General features: G+C 59.4%; 1 protein-coding gene across 1 annotated transcript in view; it reads right to left on the bottom strand.

Moving 5' to 3' along the window:
* LOC125450013 (filamin-A) overlaps positions 1–16,798 on the bottom strand; it is a 109,385-nt gene that overhangs the window by 55,711 nt on the left and 36,876 nt on the right. Inside the window, 6 exon segments of the mRNA XM_059643190.1 lie at positions 8,846–9,443; positions 9,871–10,133; positions 11,171–11,288; positions 11,968–12,137; positions 12,734–12,824; positions 14,447–14,607. Of these exon segments, the coding sequence (XP_059499173.1) occupies positions 8,846–9,443; positions 9,871–10,133; positions 11,171–11,288; positions 11,968–12,137; positions 12,734–12,824; positions 14,447–14,607 (1,401 nt within the window).

Raw genomic sequence — 16,798 nt, 5'->3', positions numbered from 1 at the left:
GGGAGGGGGTGCAGGGGCTGGAGGGGGTGACAGAGATAGCGAGGGGGTGTAGGGGCTGGAGGGGGTGACAGAGATAGGGAGGGGGTGTAGGGGCTGGAGGAGGTGACAGAGATAGGGAGGGTGTGTAGGGAGCTGGAGGAGGTGACAGAGATAGGGAGGGGGTGTAGGGGGCTGGAGGGGGTTACAGAGATAGGGAGGGGGTGTAGGGGCTGGAGGGGGTGACAGAGATAGGGAGGGGGTGTAGGGGCTGGAGGAGGTGACAGAGATAGGGAGGGGGTGTAGGGAGCTGGAGGAGGTGACAGAGATAGGGAGAGGGTGTAGGGGCTGGAGGAGGTGACAGAGATAGGGAGGGGGTATAGGGGGCTGGAGGAGGTGACAGAGATAGGGAGGGGGTGTAGGGGGCTGGAGGGGGTGACAGAGATAGGGAGGGGGTGTAGGGGCTGGAGGAGGTGACAGAGATAGGGAGGGGGTGTAGGGGCTGGAGGAGGTGACAGAGATAGGGAGGGGGTGTAGGGGCTGGAGGAGGTGACAGAGATAGGGAGGGGGTGTAGGGGCTGGAGGAGGTGACAGAGATAGGGAGGGGGTGTAGGGGCTGGAGGAGGTGGCAGAGATAGGGAGGGGGTGTAGGGAGCTGGAGGAGGTGACAGAGATAGGGAGGGGGTGTAGGGGGCTGGAGGGGGTGACAGAGATAGGGAGGGGGTGTAGGGGCTGGAGGAGGTGGCAGAGATAGGGAGGGGGTATAGGGGGCTGGAGGAGGTGACAGAGATAGGGAGGGGGTGTAGGGGGCTGGAGGAGGTGACAGAGATAGGGAGGGGGTGCAGGGGCTGGAGGGGGTGACAGAGATAGGGAGGGGGTGTAGGGGCTGGAGGGGGTGACAGAGATAGGGAGGGGGTGTAGGGGCTGGAGGAGGTGACAGAGATAGGGAGGGTGTGTAGGGAGCTGGAGGAGGTGACAGAGATAGGGAGGGGGTGTAGGGGGCTGGAGGGGGTTACAGAGATAGGGAGGGGGTGTAGGGGCTGGAGGGGGTGACAGAGATAGGGAGGGGGTGTAGGGGCTGGAGGAGGTGACAGAGATAGGGAGGGGTTGTAGGGAGCTGGAGGAGGTGACAGAGATAGGGAGAGGGTGTAGGGGCTGGAGGAGGTGACAGAGATAGGGAGGGGGTATAGGGGGCTGGAGGAGGTGACAGAGATAGGGAGGGGGTGTAGGGGGCTGGAGGGGGTGACAGAGATAGGGAGGGGGTGTAGGGGCTGGAGGAGGTGACAGAGATAGGGAGGGGGTGTAGGGGCTGGAGGAGGTGACAGAGATAGGGAGGGGGTGTAGGGGCTGGAGGAGGTGACAGAGATAGGGAGGGGGTGTAGCGGCTGGAGGAGGTGACAGAGATAGGGAGGGGGTGTAGGGGCTGGAGGAGGTGGCAGAGATAGGGAGGGGGTGTAGGGAGCTGGAGGAGGTGACAGAGATAGGGAGGGGGTGTAGGGGGCTGGAGGGGGTGACAGAGATAGGGAGGGTGTAGGGAGCTGGAGGAGGTGACAGAGATAGGGAGGGTGTAGGGAGCTGGAGGAGGTGACAGAGATAGGGAGGGGGTGTAGGGGGCTGGAGGGGGTGACAGAGATAGGGAGGGGGTGTAGGGGCTGGAGGAGGTGGCAGAGATAGGGAGGGGGTATAGGGGGCTGGAGGAGGTGACAGAGATAGGGAGGGGGTGTAGGGGGCTTGAGGAGGTGACAGAGATAGGGAGGGGGTGTAGGGGGCTGGAGGAGGTGACAGAGATAGGGAGGGTGTAGGGAGCTGGAGGAGGTGACAGAGATAGGGAGGGTGTAGGGAGCTGGAGGAGGTGACAGAGATAGGGAGGGGGTGTAGGGGGCTGGAGGAGGTGACAGAGATAGGGAGGGTGTAGGGAGCTGGAGGAGGTGACAGAGATAGGGATGGTGTAGGGAGCTGGAGGAGGTGACAGAGATAGGGAGGGTGTAGGGAGCTGGAGGAGGTGACAGAGATAGGGAGGGGGTGTAGGGAGCTGGAGGAGGTGACAGAGATAGGGAGGGGGTGTAGGGAGCTGGAGGAGGTGACAGAGATAGGGAGGGGGTGTAGGGAGCTGGAGGAGGTGACAGAGATAGGGAGGGGGTGTAGGGAGCTGGAGGAGGTGACAGAGATAGGGAGGGTGTGTAGGGAGCTGGAGGAGGTGACAGAGATAGGGAGGGGGTGAAGGGGCTGGAGGAGGTGACAGAGATAGGGAGGGGGTGTAGGGAGCTGGAGGAGGTGACAGAGATAGGGAGGGGGTGTAGGGAGCTGGAGGAGGTGACAGAGATAGGGAGAGGGTGTAGGGGCTGGAGGAGGTGACAGAGATAGGGAGGGGGTGTAGGGAGCTGGAGGAGGTGACAGAGATAGGGAGGGGGTGTAGGGGCTGCAGGGGGTGACAGAGATAGGGAGGGGGTGTAGGGGCTGGACGAGGTGACAGAGATAGGGAGGGGGTGTAGGGGCTGGAGGAGGTGACAGAGATAGGGAGGGGGTGTAGGGAGCTGGAGGAGGTGACAGAGATAGGGAGAGGGTGTAGGGAGCTGGAGGAGGTGACAGAGATAGGGAGGGGGTGTAGGGGCTGGAGGAGGTGACAGAGATAGTGAGGGGGTGAAGGGGCTGGAGGAGGTGACAGAGATAGGGAGGGGGTGTAGGGGGCTGGAGGAGGTGACAGAGATAGGGAGGGTGTAGGGAGCTGGAGGAGGTGACAGAGATAGGGAGGGTGTAGGGAGCTGGAGGAGGTGACAGAGATAGGGAGGGGGTGTAGGGGGCTGGAGGGGGTGACAGAGATAGGGAGGGGGTGTAGGGGCTGGAGGAGGTGGCAGAGATAGGGAGGGGGTATAGGGGGCTGGAGGAGGTGACAGAGATAGGGAGGGGGTGTAGGGGGCTGGAGGAGGTGACAGAGATAGGGAGGGGGTGTAGGGGGCTGGAGGAGGTGACAGAGATAGGGAGGGTGTAGGGAGCTGGAGGAGGTGACAGAGATAGGGAGGGTGTAGGGAGCTGGAGGAGGTGACAGAGATAGGGAGGGGGTGTAGGGGGCTGGAGGAGGTGACAGAGATAGGGAGGGTGTAGGGAGCTGGAGGAGGTGACAGAGATAGGGATGGTGTAGGGAGCTGGAGGAGGTGACAGAGATAGGGAGGGTGTAGGGAGCTGGAGGAGGTGACAGAGATAGGGAGGGGGTGTAGGGAGCTGGAGGAGGTGACAGAGATAGGGAGGGGGTGTAGGGAGCTGGAGGAGGTGACAGAGATAGGGAGGGGGTGTAGGGAGCTGGAGGAGGTGACAGAGATAGGGAGGCGGTGTAGGGAGCTGGAGGAGGTGACAGAGATAGGGAGGGTGTGTAGGGAGCTGGAGGAGGTGACAGAGATAGGGAGGGGGTGAAGGGGCTGGAGGAGGTGACAGAGATAGGGAGGGGGTGTAGGGAGCTGGAGGAGGTGACAGAGATAGGGAGGGGGTGTAGGGAGCTGGAGGAGGTGACAGAGATAGGGAGAGGGTGTAGGGGCTGGAGGAGGTGACAGAGATAGGGAGGGGGTGTAGGGAGCTGGAGGAGGTGACAGAGATAGGGAGGGGGTGTAGGGGCTGGAGGGGGTGACAGAGATAGGGAGAGGGTGTAGGGGCTGGAGGAGGTGACAGAGATAGAGAGGGGGTGTAGGGGCTGGAGGAGGTGACAGAGATAGGGAGGGGGTGTAGGGAGCTGGAGGAGGTGACAGAGATAGGGAGAGGGTGTAGGGAGCTGGAGGAGGTGACAGAGATAGGGAGGGGGTGTAGGGGCTGGAGGAGGTGACAGAGATAGTGAGGGGGTGAAGGGGCTGGAGGAGGTGACAGAGATAGGGAGGGGGTGTAGGGAGCTGGAGGAGGTGACAGAGATAGGGAGGGGGTGAAGGGGCTGGAGGAGGTGACAGAGATAGGGAGAGGGTGTAGGGGCTGGAGGAGGTGACAGAGATAGGGAGGGGGTGTAGGGGGCTGGAGGAGGTGACAGAGATAGGGAGGGGGTGAAGGGGCTGGAGTGGGTGACAGAGATAGGGAGAGGGTGTAGGGGCTGGAGGAGGTGACAGAGATAGGGAGGGGGTGTAGGGGCTGGAGGGGGTGACAGAGATAGGGAGAGGGTGTAGGGGCTGGAGGAGGTGACAGAGATAGGGAGGGGGTGTAGGGAGCTGGAGGAGGTGACAGAGATAGGGAGGGGGTGTAGGGGCTGGAGGGGGTGACAGAGATAGGGAGAGGGTGTAGGGGCTGGAGGAGGTGACAGAGATAGGGAGGGGGTGTAGGGGCTGGAGGAGGTGACAGAGATAGGGAGGGGGTGTAGGGAGCTGGAGGAGGTGACAGAGATAGGGAGAGGGTGTAGGGAGCTGGAGGAGGTGACAGAGATAGGGAGGGGGTGTAGGGGCTGGAGGAGGTGACAGAGATAGGGAGGGGGTGTAGGGAGCTGGAGGAGGTGACAGAGATAGGGAGAGGGTGTAGGGAGCTGGAGGAGGTGACAGAGATAGGGAGGGGGTGAAGGGGCTGGAGGAGGTGACAGAGATAGGGAGGGGGTGTAGGGAGCTGGAGGAGGTGACAGAGATAGGGAGGGGGTGAAGGGGCTGGAGGAGGTGACAGAGATAGGGAGAGGGTGTAGGGGCTGGAGGAGGTGACAGAGATAGGGAGGGGGTGTAGGGGGCTGGAGGAGGTGACAGAGATAGGGAGGGGGTGAAGGGGCTGGAGGAGGTGACAGAGATAGGGAGGGGGTGTAGGGGCTGGAGGAGGTGACAGAGATAGGGAGGGGGTGTAGGGAGCTGGAGGAGGTGACAGAGATAGGGAGGGGGTGTAGGGAGCTGGAGGAGGTGACAGAGATAGGGAGGGGGTGTAGGGGCTGGAGGGGGTGACAGAGATAGGGAGAGAGTGTAGGGAGCTGGAGGAGGTGACAGAGATAGGGAGGGGGTGTAGGGGCTGGAGGGGGTGACAGAGATAGGGAGAGGGTGTAGGGGCTGGAGGAGGTGACAGAGATAGGGAGGGGGTGTAGGGAGCTGGAGGAGGTGACAGAGATAGGGAGGGGGTGTAGGGGCAGGAGGGGGTGACAGAGATAGGGAGAGGGTGTAGGGGCTGGAGGAGGTGACAGAGATAGGGAGGGGGTGTAGGGAGCTGGAGGAGGTGACAGAGATAGGGAGGGGGTGTAGGGGCTGGAGGGGGTGACAGAGATAGGGAGAGGGTGTAGGGGCTGGAGGAGGTGACAGAGATAGGGAGGGGGTGTAGGGAGCTGGAGGAGGTGACAGAGATAGGGAGGGGGTGTAGGGGCTGGAGGAGGTGACAGAGATAGTGAGGGGGTGAAGGGGCTGGAGGAGGTGACAGAGATAGGGAGGGGGTGTAGGGAGCTGGAGGAGGTGACAGAGATAGGGAGGGGGTGAAGGGGCTGGAGGAGGTGACAGAGATAGGGAGAGGGTGTAGGGGCTGGAGGAGGTGACAGAGATAGGGAAGGGGTGTAGGGGGCTGGAGGAGGTGACAGAGATAGGGAGGGGGTGAAGGGGCTGGAGGAGGTGACAGAGATAGGGAGGGGGTGTAGGGGCTGGAGGAGGTGACAGAGATAGGGAGGGGGTGTAGGGAGCTGGAGGAAGTGACAGAGATAGGGAGGGGGTGAAGGGGCTGGAGGAGGTGACAGAGATAGGGAGAGGGTGTAGGGGCTGGAGGAGGTGACAGAGATAGGGAAGGGGTGTAGGGGGCTGGAGGAGGTGACAGAGATAGGGAGGGGGTGAAGGGGCTGGAGGAGGTGACAGAGATAGGGAGGGGGTGTAGGGAGCTGGAGGAGGTGACAGAGATAGGGAGGGGGTGAAGGGGCTGGAGGAGGTGACAGAGATAGGGAGAGGGTGTAGGGGCTGGAGGAGGTGACAGAGATAGGGAGGGGGTGTAGGGGGCTGGAGGAGGTGACAGAGATAGGGAGGGGGTGAAGGGGCTGGAGGAGGTGACAGAGATAGGGAGGGGGTGAAGGGGCTGGAGGAGGTGACAGAGATAGGGAGGGGGTGAAGGGGCTGGAGGAGGTGACAGAGATAGGGAGGGGGTGTAGGGGCTGGAGGAGGTGACAGAGATAGGGAGGGGGTGTAGGGAGCTGGAGGAGGTGACAGAGATAGGGAGGGGGTGAAGGGGCTGGAGGAGGTGACAGAGATAGGGAGAGGGTGTCGGGGCTGGAGGAGGTGACAGAGATAGGGAGGGGGTGAAGGGGCTGGGGAGGTGACAGAGATAGGGAGGGGGTGTAGGGGCTGGAGGAGGTGACAGAGATAGGGAGGGGGTGAAGGGGCTGGAGGAGGTGACAGAGATAGGGAGGGGGTGAAGGGGCTGGGGAGGTGACAGAGATAGGGAGGGGGTGAAGGGGCTGGGGGAGGTGACAAGGATTGGGAGGGCGTCTAGGGGGCTGGAGGGGGTGACAGAGATAGGGACGGGGTGAAGGGGCTGGAGGAGGTGACAGAGATAGGGAGGGGGTGTAGGGGCTGGAGGAGGTGACAGAGATAGGGAGGGGGTGTAGGGAGCTGGAGGAGGTGACAGAGATAGGGTGGGGGTGAAGGGGCTGGAGGAGGTGACAGAGATAGGGAGAGGGTGTAGGGGCTGGAGGAGGTGACAGAGATAGGGAGGGGGTGAAGGGGCTGGAGGAGGTGACAGAGATAGGGAGGGGGTGAAGGGGCTGGAGGAGGTGACAGAGATAGGGAGGGGGTGAAGGGGCTGGAGGAGGTGACAGAGATAGGGAGGGGGTGTAGGGGGCTGGAGGAGGTGACAGAGATAGGGAGGGGGTGAAGGGGCTGGAGGAGGTGACAGAGATATGGAGGGGGTGTAGGGGGCTGGAGGAGGTGACAGAGATAGGGAGGGGGTGAAGGGGCTGGAGGAGGTGACAGAGATAGGGATGGGGTGTAGGGGGCTGGAGGAGGTGACAGAGATAGGGAGGGGGTGAAGGGGCTGGAGGAGGTGACAGAGATAGGGAGGAGGTGAAGGGTCTGGGGGAGGTAACAAGGATAGGGAGGGGGTCTCGGGGGCTGGAGGGGTGACAGAGATAGGGAGGGAGTGTAGGGGGCTGGAGGAGGTGACAGAGATAGGGAGGGGGTGTAGGGGGCTGGAGGAGGTGACAGAGATAGGGAGGGGGTGAAGGGGCTGGAGGAGGTGACAGAGATAGGGAGGGGATCTAGGGGGCTGGAGGAGGTGACAGAGATAGGGAGGGGGTGAAGGGGCTGGAGGAGGTGACAGAGATAGGGAGGCGGTGAAGGGGCTGGGGGAGGTGACAGAGATAGGGAGGAGGTGAAGGGTCTGGGGGAGGTGACAAGGATAGGGAGGTGGTCTCGGGGGCTGGAGGGGGTGACAGAGATAGGGAGGGGGTGAAGGGGCTGGGGAGGTGACAGAGATAGGGAGGGGGTGAAGGGGCTGGGGGAGGTGACAGAGATAGGGAGGGGGTGTAGGGGGCTGGAGGAGGTGACAGAGATAGGGAGGGGGTGAAGGGGCTGGAGGAGGTGACAGAGATAGGGAGGGGGTAAAGGGGCTGGGGGAGGTGACAGAGATAGGGAGGAGGTGAAGGGTCTGGGGGAGGTGACAAGGATAGGGAGGGGGTCTCGGGGGCTGGAGGGGTGACAGAGATAGGGAGGGAGTGTAGGGGGCTGGAGGAGGTGACAGAGATAGGGAGGGGGTGTAGGGGGCTGGAGGAGGTGACAGAGATAGGGAGGGGGTGAAGGGGCTGGAGGAGGTGACAGAGATAGGGAGGGGATCTAGGGGGCTGGAGGAGGTGACAGAGATAGGGAGGGGGTGAAGGGGCTGGAGGAGGTGACAGAGATAGGGAGGTGGTCTCGGGGGCTGGAGGGGGTGACAGAGATAGGGAGGTGGTGTAGGGGGCTGGAGAGGTGACAGAGATAGGGAGGGGGTGTAGGGGGCTGGAGGAGGTGACAGAGATAGGGAGGGGGTGAAGGGGCTGGAGGAGGTGATAGAGATAGGGAGGGGGTGAAGGGGCTGGGGAGGTGACAGAGATAGGGAGGGGGTGAAGGGGCTGGGGAGGTGACAAGGATAGGGAGGGCGTCTAGGGGGCTGGAGGGGGTGACAGAGATAGGGACGGGGTGTAGGGGGCTGGAGGAGGTGACAGAGATAGGGAGGGGGTGAAGGGGCTGGAGGAGGTGACAGAGATAGGGAGGGGATCTAGGGGGCTGGAGGAGGTGACAGAGATAGGGAGGGGGTGAAGGGACTGGAGGAGGTGACAGAGATAGGGAGGGGGTGAAGGGGCTGGGGAGGTGACAGAGATAGGGAGGGGGTGAAGGGTCTGGGGGAGGTGACAGAGATAGGGAGGAGGTGAAGGGTCTGGGGGAGGTGACAAGGATAGGGAGGTGGTTTCGGGGGCTGGAGGGGGTGACAGAGATATGGAGGGGGTGAAGGGGCTGGGGGAGGTGACAGAGATAGGGAGGAGGTGAAGGGGCTGGGGAGGTGACAGAGATAGTGAGGGGGTGAAGGGGCTGGAGGAGGTGACAGAGATAGGGAGGGGGTGAAGGGGCTGGAGGAGGTGACAGAGATAGGGAGAGGGTGTAGGGGCTGGAGGAGGTGACAGAGATAGGGAGGGGGTGAAGGGGCTGGAGGAGGTGACAGAGATAGGGAGGGGGTGAAGGGGCTGGAGGAGGTGACAGAGATAGGGAGGGGGTGAAGGGGCTGGAGGAGGTGACAGAGATAGGGAGGGGGTGTAGGGGGCTGGAGGAGGTGACAGAGATAGGGAGGGGGTGTAGGGGACTTGAGGGGGTGACGGAGATAGGGAGGGGGTGTAGGGGACTTGAGGGGGTGACGGAGATAGGGAGGGAGTGTAGGGGTCTGGAGGAGGTGACCGACGGAGGGAGTGTCAGACACATGGATGTGGGGGCCTCACCTCGGGACTCAACCCCAGGGCCATAGACTTTGATGGCGGACGTATCGACAGCTGGTTCGACTTGAAGCTTGGCGGGGAAGTTTGGCACAGGTTGTCCCCCGTAGTTGATGGTGATGGTGTAGGTGCCTGGATACAGTGGGATGTAAGTGATGGTGTAGGTGCCATCTCCGTTATCCTGGATCAGAACTTCTGCTGGGGCTCCTGACTCCGAGGTGATCTCAATGTTGAGTTCCCCAAGGCCGGCGCTTGCACAGTCCACGACAAAATCTCCGGATTCTCCGACCCGGCCTCGCTCCAGGCCCGGGCCCCAGGCCTTCACTTTAGATGGGTCAAACGAGGCTTTGATGCTGGCCTTGAAGGGTGAGCTGGGGATGTGTGAGCCAGCGAACAGGATGTTGATCAGATAGTCACCAGGTTCTGTGGGCAGATACGACACAGAGCACGTACCATCGCCATTGTCCAAACACTCGATCTTCGCTTCACAAGGACCCTCCACTGTCAGGCCAAGTCCTCCTGTCCCCGCACCTTTGGTATCAATAGTGAAAGGGGCCGGAGACCCCACAACTCCCCCTCTCAGGCCTGGCCCATATGCTTTCACCTGAGCAGCAAAGGCAAAATAGAACAGACATCATCCCACATCATTAACTTTAGCCGTTCTCCCTCTCCCGGTCTGGGTCAGCACCAACGAGGCGCAGGCTGTGGGAGCGTCGGCGCCGAGGGAGCGCCGGAGAGTCGGCGCCAAGGGAGAGCCGTCGGAGGGTCGGCGCCGAGGGAGCACTGTCGGAGGGTCGGCACCGAGGGAGAGCCGTCGGAGGGTCGGCGCCGAGGGAGCGCTGTTGGAGGGTCGACGCCGGAGGGTTGGCGCCGAGGGATCGCCGTCGGAGGGTCGGCGCCGAGGGAGAGCCGTCGGAGGGTCGGCGCCGAGGGAGCGCTGTTGGAGGGTTGGCGCCGAGGGAGCGCCGTCGGAGGGTCGGCGCCGAGGGTGTACGAGCAATGGAGTGTCAGCGCCGAAAGGTGTGCCTCACCTTGGATGGGTTGGAGGGAGCAACTGCCTCCAGTGGGAAGGGGCTCCCAGGCACTGGGATGCCATCGTAGGTCAGATCCACCTGGTAGGTTCCCTCGTCCCTTGGGATAAACTTGACGATACTGTTGTCAGGGCTGAGACCTGGCTCCACCTTGCAGGGCACTGACTTGTTTGCTGGTCCTGTGATCTTGGCGTTCACTTTGCCTTGTCCACCTGCACCTTTGGACTTCACTGTGAACTCCTGGTCAGTTCCTACCTCGACCTCTGCCAGGCCACAGGCAGGGAATACAGAAAGAGAAGTGAAAGGCCTTGATGGAGCCAATCTGCACTCACCACCCCCACTCCAGGGATGGATAGCACTAGCATCACAAATTCTTCCCACTCACTAACAACCCCCGCCTCCTGAGATGTGGCAACGTCACCAAATTGGTCCCACCTTTGACAGTTGGCTGAACAATGGCTGGCTGACCTTTGAGAGTTACTTTGTTTAAAATATTAAGGCACAGAACGAGTCATGCAGCAGACTGACAATGCTGCCATTGACACAGCTCGCGAACCGAAAGCAGCAGGCAGAGTCGCAGCATTGTGTACACATACACACAGGCAGGTAGAAAGAAAGCAGAGTTTCAGCCTATTTAGCACTTTCTTTAAGGGCAAACCACTTTTAAAAGCAAGGTCCATCTACAACAAGCATGTACCCAATTCAGGAACAAAAATAACTCAGAGGGTAGCAACCATGATGACATAAAGAATTGACAGAGGGATATGTACAGATGTAATGTGGGGAAAAGTGAGGTTATGCACTTTACCAGGAAGAATAAAAGGAGGTGCATATTATTGAAATGGAGAAAGACTGCAGAAAGCTGCAGAACAGAGGATCTGGGAGATTCCTCCATGAACCACGAAAAACTAGCAGCCAAGGTTTAGCAAGTAATAGGGAAGGCGCATGGAACGTTGGCCTTTGTTCCAAAGGGAATGGAGTATTTAAGGAGGGTTTAGCTAAAACTGTACAAGGCACTAGTCAGACCACAGTAGGAATATTGTCAACAGTTTAGGGTTTTTTATCAGTGGAAAGATAGACTGGCGTTTGAGGCAGTCCAGAGAAGGTTCACTTGGCTGACCCCAGGTAGAGAAAGACTGTTTTATGAGGAGAGGTTGAGTACGTTGGTGCCTGAATAACCTGTTGAGTCTGACTGATTCTGAGAGTCTGTCAGCATACACCACCACCCAGAAATAAACCCCTCACCCGACCCCCCTCAGCACCCCCCACCCACGCCGCAAAGTTTGAACATTGCACTCACTGTCGCTGAGGCCATTAACCTTGATCTTGCTCATGTCCAGAGTTGGAGAGACCCCAACATTGAAGGGGCTTTTGGGGATATTGTCACCTCCATATGTCACGCCGACTCCCAGGGTGCCCTGTGTCAATCGAGGGAGCGGGTGTGGGGCAAAGAGGGTGAGGAGGGGTTGGAAGAATAAACCACAACATGTCAGAACCTGACCCAGAAATCAGACTCAGTCACTCAGCATCTCCATTCCCCTTCCTCGAGGCTGTTACACAGGAAAATAGGCCATTCAGCCCCCCCCCTCCTCGAGGCTGTCACACAGGAAAAGAGGCCATTTGGCCCCCTTCCATGAGCCTGTCGCACAGGAACAGAGGCCATTTGGTCCCCGTCCTCGAGTCCCCGTCCTCGAGTCTGTCACACAGGAACAGAGGCCATTTGGTCCCCGTCCTCGAGTCCCCGTCCTCGAGTCTGTCACACAGGAACAGAGGCCATTTGGTCCCCGTCCTCGAGCCTGTCACACAGGAACAGAGCCCACTCTGCAAATAGCAGCCAATGCTGAGTCAATTGAAGGTTTTAAATCCAAGAAACTGGGAGAATCTTTTGAACCGAATGGTGCCGAGTAAATCAGGGTGACGCTGGACACTCGGAGTTTGGTCACAGGCCAGCCCTGAGCTCATGGAGATGTGGCACCCACTCCACTGGGGGCCTGTTCGTGTCGTCATGGCGACAGGCTCGATGGGGCTGAATGGCCTCAGCTCCTGATGTCTGTGAAGGAAGCTCTGGAGGCCAGAGCAAGGCAGAGAGAGACCTACTTGCTGTACAGGCGTGTATCGGACGGTGTAGGTGTCATCATGGTTATCGAGGATCTCAAAGTCACGCACTGCCTCAGCTTTAGTCGGCCCCGTGAACTGCACGTTGGCCTTAGCCTTTCCAGCTCCTTTTGTATGGATCGTGAAGTGGGTGGGCTTCCCCATCTCTACCCCTGCATGGAGATACAGTGGCGGGGGGTGGTGGGGTGAGAGACGAAGGGAGGAGAGATGGAGTGGGGGTGGAGGGAGAGAGAGGGGAAATGGTTACTCAGAGCAGAGGCCCTTCACGCCACACGCTGTAACTGGACCAAAGTAACTTCATCCTCAAATCACTTCCACCCAGACAAAGTCTTGTCCCCACACAGCCCACTGGCTCTCTGCTGGCTCCCTGCAACAACAACTGAGCCCACCCCTAACCTGTGCAGCATGGGCAACAGCACACAATTACCCCACCCTCAGCACTCACACATTTCCCCCCCCAACTCAATGAACATGCAAAGCCCCCCCACCCTCAGCACACACAAACCCCCACACGATGAACAGACTAACCCGCATCTTCAACACCCTCCCTCCACCCACCGACAAACAGCAGCAGCAGTGAGCACCATCCACACCACACACGGCAGCGACTCCAACAGCACCTTCCAAACCCATCACCCCCTGCAAATTCCCCTCTGAGCCCCCATCCATCACATTCCCTGTCCCTCACACCATCCCAGTCTCCCTCCTCCCCATCATTCTCTCACACCAGGCCCGGGTGCGGCCTTACCATTGCGGCTGACCCCAGGTCCATCCACCTTTACTTTGCTGGCATCGTGTGCGGGATCGACCTTTACCCTCAGGGGGCTCATTGGAATTGCCTGTGAGACAGGAACCGTCACAGGTTTACATCGACACAGAGTGTGGGTCACTCCCTCCAGCCCCCTACACCCCCTCCCTATCTCTGTCACCCCCTCCAGCCCCCTACACCCCCTCCCTATCTCTGTCACCTCCTCCAGCCCCCCACACCCCCTCCCTATCTCTGTCACCTCCTCCAGCCCCCACACCCCCTCCCTATTTCTGTCACCTCCTCCATCCCCCTACGCCGCCTCCCTATCTCTGTCACCCCCGCCAGCCCCCTACACCCCCTCCCTATCTCTGTCACCCCCTCGCCATCTCTGTCACCTCCTCCAGCCCCCTACACCCCCTCCCTATCTCTTTCACCTCCTCCATCCCCCTATGACCCTCCCTATCTCTGTCACCTCCTCCAGCCCCCTACACCTCTTCCCTTTCTCTGTCACCCTCCAGCCCCCTACACCCCCTCCCTATCTCTGTCACCCCTCCCTATCTCTGTCGCCTCCTCCAGCCCCCTGCACCTCTTCCCTATCTCTGTCACCTCCTTCAGTCCCTCACACCCCCTTCCTGTCTCTGTCACCCCCTCCAGCCACCTACACCCCCTCCCTATCTCTGTCACCTCCTCCATCCCCCTACGCCACCTCCCTATCTCTGTCACCCCTCCCTATCTCTGTCACCCCCTCCCTATCTCTGTCACCTCCTCCAGCCCCCTACACCTCCCTATCTCTGTTACCTCCTCCAGCCCCCTACACACCCTCCCTACCTCTGTCACCTCCTTCAGTCCCTCACACCGCCTTCCTGGCTCTGTCACCTCCTCCATCCCCCTACGCCGCCTCCCTATCTCTGTCACACCTTCCTATCTCTGTCACCCCCTCCCTATCTCTGTCACCTCCGCCAGACCCCTACACCCCCTCCCTATCTCTGTCACCTCCTCCATCCCCCTACGCCCCCTCCCTGTCTCTGTCACCTCCTCCAGCTCCCTACACCCCCTCCCTATCTCTTTCACCTCCTCCATCCCCTATGACCCTCCCTATCTCTGTCACCTCCTCCAGCCCCCTGCACCCCCTCCCTATCGCTGTCACCCCCTCGCTATCTCTGTCACCTCCTCCATCCCCCTACACCCCCTCCCTATCTCTGTCACCTCCTCCAGCCCCCTACACCCCCTCCCTATCTCTTTCACCTCCTCCATCCCCTATGACCCTCCCTATCTCTGTCACCTCCTCCAGCCCCCTGCACTCCCTCCCTATCTCTTTCACCTCCTCCATCCCCCTATGACCCTCCCTATCTCTGTCACCTCCTCCAGCCTCCTGCACTCCCTCCCTATCTCTGTCACCTCCTCCAGCTCCCTACACCCCCTCGCTATCTCTGTCACCTCCTCCATCCCCCTACACCCCCTCCCTATCTCTGTCACCTCCTCCAGCCCCCTACACCCCCTCCCTATCTCTTTCACCTCCTCCATCCCCTATGACCCTCCCTATCTCTGTCACCTCCTCCAGCCCCCTGCACTCCCTCCCTATCTCTGTCACCTCCTCCATCCCCCTATGACCCTCCCTATCTCTGTCACCTCCTCCAGCCCCCTACACCCTTCCCCATCTCTGTTACCTGCCCCTCCCCTGTTCAGATAGACCCTCCCACTGCACACACTGACCTGGTCAGCGAACAGGACCATGATGGTGTAGTGACCAGCTCCCGGGGGGGTATACTTCACTGTGAATGTGTCGTTGTCATTACGGATAATGTCAAAATCAATATCTGCCTCAGCAGGTCCCACAACCCCAGGGGCACACTTTATCCCAATACTCACATCACCTGCAGAAACAGGGAGGCAGTCGGTTAGCATCATATCAGCACAGCAAGGGGCTGGGAGTAGAGACGGGGTGGTACAGAGCGAGAGAGAGGGAGGAGGGGGTCACAGACAGAGAGAGGGGTACACAGAGCGAGAGAGTGGGGTGGACACAGTGAGAGGGACAGAGAGGGCAACCCAGAGAAAGGGATGGACCAGGGTATACAGAGAAAGAGAGACAGACAGACGGACACAGGGTGAAGACAGAGACAGAGGGACAAAGACAGAGAGAGGGAGAGGGCAACACAGTGGTGGGGATACAGAGAGAAACTGATAGAGACCATCACTCGCGACAGAACATCCTGATTGCAGCCTGTCTGGAAACTTGTGTCCAGTATTCCTGACTGAGGAGCATGATAAGGCCATTCAGCTGATCGAGTCTGTGCTTGCCGTCTGCATAAACCATTCGTCCACTCAGCCTCTGTTCACCCACACTTTACTGCTCACCCTAAGGGCATTGTGGGTCAACCTATAGCACATGGATTGCAGTGTTTCAAGAAGGTAGCTCACCCCCAAATTCTCAATGGGGGCACTTCGGGGCAGGGTAATAAATGCTGGCACAGCTAGTGACACCCACATACCATAAATGAATAAAAGAAGCTTCTGATAATGATCCAACTCCCGGGGAAGTATGGGTTAAATCTGCCTCGCCTCACCACCCCCTCCCCCCCGCGCTCTCTGGCAGCACATTCTCGACCCTAACTACTTCTCCACGTTGCCCTCTTGGCCAATCACCTACAAACTGTGTCCCCTCTGACTCTCAATCTTTCTGCCAACAAGGAATGGTTTCTCCCTCCATGATCCACCTTATAGCTCAAACACATATAAATCAAATCTCTCTCTTGGAGAAGAATATCATTAAAACCCTGGAGTGTGGAAACAGGCCATTTGGCCCATCAAGTCTTCACCAATGCTATGAAAAGCATCCCATTCAGAACCACTTTCCCCCATCCCTGTAACCCTGCATTCCCCATGGCTTACCCACCCTAATCATCCCTGGGCACTATGGGACAATTTAGCACGGCCAGTCCACCCTAACCTGCACATCCCTGGGCTCTACGGGACAATTTCCCATGGCCAATCCACCCTAACCTGCACGTTCCTGGGCACCACAGATCAATTTATCACAGCCAATCCACCCTAACCTGCACATCTTTGGACTGTGGGAGGAAACTGGAGCACCCAGAGGAAACCCACGCAGACACAGGGAGACGTCTGCTTCAAAAACACCCCCTCCCTCAGCCCATCCTGCCCACACAATAACACATAAAAGTCACTCTACTTCCCCAGCCCCCTGCTGATCCTGCACCCTGCTATCATTTCTCTGTGTCCACCACAGACAGGGTGTCTCCATAGAGGAGCACCGTTTACACTGGATGGGGAGGAGGGTACAGGGAGGCGGCGTGGTGGAGGGAGAGATGTAAGGGTCTGTGAGGATTGGGGTGGCTGGGAAATGTAAGGGTCTGCGAGGGATGGAGTGTGTGGGAGATGTAGGGGTGTACGTGGGATGGGGGTGTGGTGTGGGAGATGTAAGGGTGTTACGTGGGATGGCGGGGTGATGTGGGAGATGTAAGAGTGTACGAGGGATGGGGGTGTGGTGTGTGAGATGTAAGGGTGTACGAGGGATGGGAGGGTGGTGTGGGAGATGTAAGGGTGTTACGTGGGATGGGAGGGTGGTGTGGGAGATGTAGGGGTGTACGAGGGATGGGAGGGTGGTGTGTGAGATGTAAGGGTGTACGAGGGATGGGAGGGTGGTGTGGGAGATGTAGGGGTGTACGAGGGATGGGGGTGTGGTGTGGGAGATAGAACATAGAACAGTACAGCACAGAACAGGCCCTTCAGCCCACAATGTTGTGCCGACCATTGATCCTCATGTATGCACCCTCAAATTTCTGTGACCATATACATGTCCAGCAGTCTCTTAAATGACCCCAATGACCTTGCTTCCACAACTGCTGCTGGCAACGCATTCCATGCTCTCACAGCTCTCTGCGTAAAGAACCTGCCTCTGACATCCCCTCTATACTTTCCACCAACCAGCTTAAAACTATGACCCCTCGTGCTAGCCATTTCTGCCCTGGGAAATAGTCTCTGGCTATCAACTCTATCTATGCCTCTCATTATCTTGTATACCTCAATTAGGTTCCCTCTCCTCCT

This window comes from Stegostoma tigrinum, chromosome 49, assembly GCF_030684315.1.
Source record: "Stegostoma tigrinum isolate sSteTig4 chromosome 49, sSteTig4.hap1, whole genome shotgun sequence".
NCBI classification, from domain to species: domain Eukaryota; kingdom Metazoa; phylum Chordata; class Chondrichthyes; order Orectolobiformes; family Stegostomatidae; genus Stegostoma; species Stegostoma tigrinum.
This window is presented reverse-complemented; position numbering and strand designations above follow the sequence as displayed.